The following is an 8,215-nucleotide window of genomic DNA, read 5'->3' as shown; positions in this document are numbered from 1 at the left end:
TGGGATCGACATCCATCATCGTTCGTCGCTGCTGTTCTGAATGATCGTTGGTTGAATGGGGTCTTGGAATGGTGAAAGAAATAGTAACTTATTACAAGAATATTTTAGGCACTTCATATTTAACAAGGGCATTTTGGTACTTAAAATAAAATATTATTGCTGACATCAACATGACAGATACTGACGGTAGGAGGTCTAAGTATAATTTGGTGAAATAGAAGAGGTGGTCTTATAATTGTGGCATTCTCCAGGGGGTGGCACTGTAAATTTTCCTTTTTTTTAATACTAGAAATTAATTATTAAATCATTAAAATGAGATCAATTTAGTTTATTTATGAACTTTGCCACAATCATCCCTAGCATGGGTATTCTTGTCATTTCTTAGGTCATTTTCTCAAATTCCTTTTAATTATTTAACATGTAAGATGGGTGTGCACTACATTTTGACACATTAGGAGAACCTTCGAGTGATGATGATTGGGACCCAACTGACTCCCATGGCGAAAATGACCATTTTTTTTTTTTTTTTTGGATCAGCCAAAAGAAACAGGTCCATTAAGCACCAATATTTACATTACATACCATATCCGTCATTTCCTACTATTTAGTGATTCATAGCCTATAGATTTTAATGCTCCCACATACCTATTCCTAGTTTTAATACAAAATCTAGGAGAGGTAGGATGGTTGTCCATCTCACAACTTAGAATAATTAAAGTTCTTGGCCATAAGGTTAACAATTTATCATATTCTTTGTCAAAAAATAACTTAAGATCATCCGCATCATTCCAAACTGTAGCCACAGTCCACTTCATGGTCCTTGCCCTTATCATCCCTTTCAAAAGACCTAAAACCTCCGCCTCACCACCTTTTCCTATCAAGAGATAATTTGCCTCACATAAGATACATCGTTTTTGAAAAATAAAATCTATTGCCCATGCAGCTATAATTTTTTGTTTATTACTGACACTTGTAATGATAAGAGTGATTGTGCTATGTATCGAAGGCGTTGATGTGAGATTTTGGTCTGAGTTGGATATCACCTGAGCCTCCGAATTATTGTAAGTATTTCCATTCGCAATTCAAAATTCAATGTGCATAACAATGGTGAGTTTTATTTCTGTGATTCCAGAGAAAATAACAAGTGATTATAAATAAATAAATAAATAAATAAATAAATAACCACTTCAAGTCTTTTTTGGGAATAAACCAGAATTGAAACAAAAATTGATCAATTTATTGAAGATTCTCTCTCTCTCTCTCTCTCTCTCTCTCTCTTTATGGAAGCATCCATCAGCCTTCTATTTTAAGCCTTGTTGTGAAGTCACGAGTGGTTGAATGTGTGGTCCTCCTCTACTCTCTCTTTCGTATCAGAAAGCCAGTGTTGCATTAAACTGGGTTTCAGTATCTTATTAATGAATACTGAAATTGTTGCATGATGGGTACTATGCCCACTTTAGATGTAAATGGTGGGTAGGGCTACTTAGCTTGCAGAGACAAATGAACCCCACAAGAATGCAATTATTGTTGTTACTGGGTAGTGTTGTGTTTTGGGTTGCCCTAATGAATGACTGAATGAATAAAGCAATCAAAGACCACACACGCTTTTTATTTAAAAACAAACGAAGCTAGTCAAGGAAATTTCACAGGAAGAAGAAAAGGCAAAGAGCACTGAGACTCACGGGCTCATGATGTATATTGTTGAAATTGTATATTGGCATTCACTTTAATGAGTGTACAATGGTGCTCTTATATAGAGATTACAGTTATTGAGTTATAGACAAACTCAATGATCACATGTGGGAGACTCAAACTCTAATAGTAATGGGGTAAGACTCTGTTAACATATGTGAGTAATGGACAGAAAGTCTATTATCACATGTGAGAGTCCTATTACAACTCTGCTATCTCATGAGGTAGTCTTGGACTGTAAGTAGTCTCTATAGTTTGTGCTCACTGAAAATACCTACAATGTAGGAGAGGTTGTTGAGTGTGAGTATGACTCTAGAGGTTGAGTTCGAGTGGGACGCTAAGGCTCTGTACTGTGACGATTCTGCTTTTTTAACATGATTTTGGGGCTAGCACACTTTTTTGCATTACTATTTTTTTGGAGTGATTCTGCATCTTAAATGTTGTATGGTAATCGCAAAAAAAAATTGATTTTGTAACTTGAAAGAAACAGAAACATGTATGGTTCGTACTTAACAGAATCGTTTCTGTTAGAAACCAATATTTACATAAAGTGCCATCTTCACCATGGGTGTCAAAGTTGTGATTTCTAAATAAAATCTAAGGATAGTCAATGGTTTTTTAATAAATTCTAAGTTATGAAAATCATTATTACCCAAATAACTTAAGTTGAATGAGACAAATAAGAATATCTCCATATCAACAACATGGTGTTCACTTCAAATATGAAATATTTGGCCGTGTTTCCTTGCCATATAAAATATGAAATGTTTCAACAAAAATATGATCTATCATAATAACATAAAAGTATGAACAAGAATAAATTCAAGTATTGACATAATTCTTAAAGTATCTAATTATGAACTTAAGGGCATAAATTAAGTCTTCCAACTTAATTCTTAACTGCAAAACATGTCCCACTACTTCAAAGTTTAAATCCAATCATCAAAATGTAATCATGTAATTTGAGCCATTCTGGCTTTAACAGCTAACTCATTTGCAATCTTTTTCTGAAGATCATCCATCTGTCTTCTTCTTTCTGCTAAGCTTATACTAATGTGAGCCGGTGGTACATAATCTTGAATTTCTTCAGGCTCCTCATTCCACCAATTTTCACCAAACTCCTTAAAATTCTTGTCTGCAATTTCTTCCTCCCGAATGAAGTTGTGAAGTGCACAACAAGCAATGACGATGCATGTTTGGGTGATCAGTGGAAAACATGGCATTTTGCTGAGAATTGGAAAACGCTTCTTCAAATAACCAAAACTGCGCTCTATGACATTCCTAACAGAAGAGTGTCTATTATTAAATAGCTCTACTGCTGTCCTTGGACGTCTATTCCTATAATCATTTAGATGGTATCTTTGTCCTTTGAACAGCGTCAAGAACCCAGTAGTAGATGGATAACCAGAATCAACCACATAATATTTACCTAGCACGTAAAGTGAAAAGTAATGAATCAACACAATATGTAAAATAGAGCATAATCAACTTGTGAGGTTAAGATTTAGAATGTACTAGGTGGAGGATGAGGAAATTCAAATTTAGGGTTATTCAATGCCTCATTGAATACTCGACAATCATTTGCAGAACCCTCCCAACCAGCGTACACAAAAGTGAATTTCATGTCAAGGTCACATGCACACATAACATTCCAGGTTGTATCTCCTTTCCTTCCTCTGTACGGTATTTGTTTGGATAGAGGTACAGAAGCACTAACATGAGTGCCATCAATCGCGCCAATGCAGTCCTAGTACCAATACATGGATATTCATCAAATCAAACCACGTATAACCACAAAACAACATAATCATTGTTTTAATTATAAGCAACATACCTTGAAGAAAGGATAGAGCTTTGGTTTTTCAAGAATCTGTTTAGGGCAACGACTGAAGTTTGGAGGTTTGATATTCTCTTGTCCGAGTAGTATGAAAGCACGTAACACTTTCTTAAAGTGTTCACCTATAGGGTTAAGAGAACGCTGAAAGTGTTCTGCTATGTCTCTATACCTATCATTGTGACCAACGATAGATATAAACATTGCCAACTGCTCATCCACTCTTAAATATTGACTATCTTCCAACCAACCACGTTGTCATATTAATGCTTCAAGGTTGAGGAAGACATGGCATTCCATTTTATACTATTCATAGCATCTGTCTACATGTCCGTTTAGAACCTCACTCACTCGCTCTGGTCCTGTCAATTTACTATCTCGTATGGGCTCTCTAGTGTATAATGAATCACGTGCTTTCATCAACAACATCATACACATCATGATTTCTGCATCAGTGTCATCCCTTTCCATTTGTTCAATGTGTTCCCTAGATGCGATCATTCTTTGATCCATTCCTATAATATAAAATTAGAAATATGGAAACACATCAAACCATAAATTTGAATAAATATCCAAGACACCTTAAAAAAATAAAGGAAAACATAGCAAACCATCAAAGTTAAAAGTAGTGTCAAGGTACAATGAACAAATATTCAGAACATCAAATACTACAGTTATAAAAAAAAGTCAAGACACAGTCATCCATAACATCTTAAAAAGTGAAGAAAAACATAGCAAACCACCAAAGTTAAAAGTAGGGTCAAGGCACAATCCAAGTAGAGTTATCAATCTATCTAATTAAAAGAACTTTTCAAGAAGCAAACTACTGAAGGGTACGAAGGAGTATTGACTTCCGATGAGGAGGGCAGGAAATTAATGCTTCTCTCCATTGCGGGTCAGCCATTAACTTCCGAAGTGCTTTCTCGTATAGTGCTTCATCTAACTCATATCCTGACTCAAGCACCTCCATGGCCTTAGTAATCCCGTACATCTGTTCCGCATTTTGGGTTGAAGCAGTGGACATGCTCGCATCCCGTTCTACCCTTGATTTACTCATATCTTGAATTGCCTTGAATGCCATTGACCAATCATTAGACTTGCTCCTCCTCCTTTTCGCATTTGGAGTCCTATCATGCCTAAATTAGTAGCTGGCCTTTTTTCCACTGCTTCAGTTTGAGTGTCACCTAATGGAGTAACTTCATCAGCGGAACTTGACTCATCATAAGATTCATCATCGGCCCCCAAAGTTTCCAACACGGTTGTTTGAGTCCCACTTCCTTCGCCGTCTGCATATGTATCACCAAATACCATACATAGTTCTGACCATTGTGGTAGTCCATGCTTCTTAAATCGTGCCCAAGTAGGGTTATCCTAATAAATAAAAAATATGCATAATCAAATACTTGAATTGATATATCCTGGCATTTCAAAATACTCAAATTAAATACAAATTGAGCATACCTTAATGTGCGATTCCCAGATGGATTCATCATCAACAGTACAAGTTCTTGAAGCAGTATCCCAACCAAAACCAGTTGTCTCCAATAGCTTCTTAAACTGACTATAATCCTGCCTCAGTTTGTTCACTTTGTTCTTCAATTGTACAATGGCATAGTTGACCCCAATTTTTTCTTTGAAGTTATTGGCAATGTTGTTCCAACCAGCTTTATTAAAAGTCGAAGTAGTCCTATTTCCTTTCTTAACTTCCTCTACCATCAGAACAATAAGAGTGTCTACATTTGCTTGGCTCCATTTTGTAGTCTCATTAACTGCTTGTTTTGAAGTAGACATTTTCTCACTATTTTACCAAAAAAAAAAAGAACATGAATTTAAAATCCAAATTGAAAACATTGATTTTCACCAAGGCACCCCAACCCTTAATCTATGAAACCCCTATGACCTTACTCACACAGGGCTTTCAAAGGCCTTCAATGAGGTTTTGAATACATATTGGGCTGTACTAAAATGAACCAGTGGCATTCACAAGAAAACTTCACTTCAATTCACTCCAGTAATAAATTAGAAAGATGTTATATTGCCACTTCAAAAGGACTTCTACCACAATGCTACATATATGACCTTATCCCTTTCAGTAAAAAAGAGAGAACCAAGGAATCAAATAAATGTAGAAGTCTTGAGGTAAATAATGGCCAAATAGATAGGAGAACAATACTATTACTTTTTGCAGTTTAAGTCAAACAAAGCCCAAAGCTAGGGATTCGACCTCTGAGCATGAAATTCAGATGTTCTTCAAATATATGCCAAATAGATATTATATAGTCCCTATGTTCCACAATAATCATCCCTTTGAAAAAGCCAATGTTTAAGGAGAAGGGGTTAAAGAATTAAAAACTCCCTCATTTTTCAAATTTGGCTTCCATTACTTATCTAAACTCTCTCCAAGTTGGGTGATAAATAAATGTGCTAATTAATGCAAGAGGAAGAAACTAATTTATAGAACCAAACAAGAGGGACGACATAATAAAAATTTCCATGATAGACCTACTATAAATCCCAATTCAAAAGCACTAAGAAGGTGTTTTACCTGAACAATCAGCTCATTCAACGTGACACATTCAGGATCAGAAAAAGAAAACCCAACGCAGAAAAAGCTAAAATATTGCACAAGAAAGAATGTTCAGTTACCTCAAATGGCTGAAAACCTCTCAATCTCCGTATACCCTGGAAAGAATCACCTGCGATGTCAGAAACAGTTTCAAAACCCATCATCCACTGAATACAAAATAAGGGTTTGAGCAAAAAACAGTTAAGGAAAGACCCTATCAAAGAACAAATAAGAAGGATTAAAATTTGTACCGAGCAACAAAGAATCAAGGAGACAAAGAGGAGTAAAGAAAAGGAGAAGGGGAGAATTGCCTGATCCTGTCTCTCCCAACGATGACGCTTGAATCTTTGCAGTATTGCCAGAGCCTCCAGACCCTCGATTTGTCCGGTAATTAGCAATAGAAAACAATATCAGAATAGTCATAATTTAAAGAAGTATACTTGAATTAGGTTTCCTAAAATCCGTAGGAAAACTGAGAAATAAAAAGAACTGAAATTAGTAGTTATAGTAACCCACTAGATTACCCATCCTTTTCCCCAAATAATAATATAACATAACAATCTAACCAAAGGTATATAACTTTAAACTCCAAATATGTTTGTTCCGGGGGAGGGCCAGAGAGAGAGAAATGAGTGGCAAAAACAGGTGGGATAGAAAATCAAAGGAAAGCTGTGGAGAGGGGAAAGAAAGAATTGGAGAGAGTAGAGTTTCAGAAAAAGGGAGGGGCAAGGAAGAGGAAGAGAGAAGGCAAGAGAGGGAGGGAGAAACGAGCAAGATTGAGAGGGCCTTCAAAAAGGCATTTTTTCCCCTGCAGTAAATGGATGGTTTATTCAAAAGCCTAATAGATTTTTATGATGCAGGCTTCAGATTACAAATTTCAGAACAGTTTTGGAAGAGGAAGCATAAGCTTTAAGGGTCAGTTAATCGATAGCATAAACCACTGGAATTAACAATGATTAACTCAATAACTAGAACTAGAAGTCTAGGACCAACATGGAAATCAAAGCTGAGAGTTAACAAAATTAGAAATCACAGTAGAGAAAATTTCAGAATTCTGACCTGATTTTGATGGAGGAAAGATAGAGAAGAGATGGGAGAGATAATTAATCAGGAATCCATCTAATTGAAGGCTTTGAGTCCCGCCAGAGCCTAACTTGGAAACCACCAGACCTTCGCTACCAAATCTCACAGCAGTACAGGGTCAGAAATCAACAAAATCAGTAGCAAAGAGCTTTTCTTATTCATAAAAAAATCATGGGTAGGGCAGAGCCTCCAGAGAGTGAAAAAATTTATTCATACAAAATCACTGGTTCGATCTCTTCAGATTTCTACACCTGGTTGCCTTACCTTGTAGCCCACAGAGAGTGAAAAAGTTTATATTTTTTCAAAGATGAAGGCACAGAGGAGGAGGGAGAAGAGATCAAGAAAGAAAGGGAACGAGAGTGAGAGAAAGAGAAAGAGAAAGAGAACGAGAAAGAGAAAGAGAGAGAGAGAGAGAGATCTTCGTTTACCTTGAAGATGGTAGATCGAAGATGGTAGACAAGAAAATTTGTACCGAGCAGAGCTTCTCGCCTCTCGCCTCCTTCTCCCCTCTTGTCTCCTTCTCGCCTCCTTCTCACCTCTTGCCTCCTGCTAGTGAAAATGGGGTTAGGGTTCCTTGAAACATAACAAAGTTATGTTTTGAGGGTAATTTCCCCATTTACCCTTCATAACTTATAAGTGATACATATTTCGGTGCCTTTTGCTCAGAATGAATTCTAAAAGTGAAAAGCAAGTATTTTATGCTCCAAAAAATGGATTCAAAAGTCTCATAAGTGCCCGGTTCATTTAAAAAAAATAAGAAATTGAACCGGGCTTCCCATACAGGTTTTACCTCATTTCTGTTTCAAAAAAATAAAAAAACATTAGAACCCATTTTTTAGAATGTTACAGTACAGAGCCTAACTGTCCTAATACACCCCCTCAAGGTGGGGATTTGAATGGTCAAATCCGCAGCTTGTCCCGTAGAAAGGAGAACCGTGTAGAGCTGAGAGCTTTGGTAAGGATATCGGCTATCTGGTCATGTGTTGAAATGAATAGGACTTGAAGTTCCTTGGAGGCGACTTTATCACGAACGAAGTGGA

At 36.5% G+C, this 8,215-nt stretch overlaps 1 protein-coding gene across 1 annotated transcript; it reads right to left on the bottom strand.

Moving 5' to 3' along the window:
- Positions 1 to 4,203: 4,203 nt before the first annotated feature.
- LOC122085655 lies at positions 4,204 to 5,284 on the bottom strand. The gene is made up of 2 exons (XM_042654152.1): positions 4,988 to 5,284; positions 4,204 to 4,897 (listed from the first exon to the last, which is right to left on the bottom strand). The coding sequence occupies exons 1-2, from the start codon at positions 5,240 to 5,242 to the stop codon at positions 4,580 to 4,582; spliced, it is 573 nt and encodes a 190-aa protein (XP_042510086.1). The 5' UTR covers positions 5,243 to 5,284; the 3' UTR covers positions 4,204 to 4,579.
- Between the last annotated feature and the right edge of the window lie 2,931 nt (positions 5,285 to 8,215).

The sequence above is a fragment of the Macadamia integrifolia genome, chromosome 1, assembly GCF_013358625.1.
Source record: "Macadamia integrifolia cultivar HAES 741 chromosome 1, SCU_Mint_v3, whole genome shotgun sequence".
Classification (NCBI taxonomy): Eukaryota; Viridiplantae; Streptophyta; class Magnoliopsida; order Proteales; family Proteaceae; genus Macadamia; species Macadamia integrifolia.
The sequence above is the reverse complement of the archived record's forward strand: the minus strand, read 5'-3'. Positions and strand labels throughout refer to the sequence as shown.

What these genes read in the sequence shown, in the direction of transcription:
- LOC122085655 (XM_042654152.1), bottom strand. Translation starts at nt 5,242, where the DNA reads ATGGTAGAGGAAGTTAAGAAAGGAAATAGGACTACTTCGACTTTTAAT. An exon ending in TCTGGGAATCGCACATTAAG is followed by an intron (nt 4,898 to 4,987) that starts GTATGCTCAATT and finishes TTTATTTATTAG; the next exon opens with GATAACCCTACTTGGGCACG.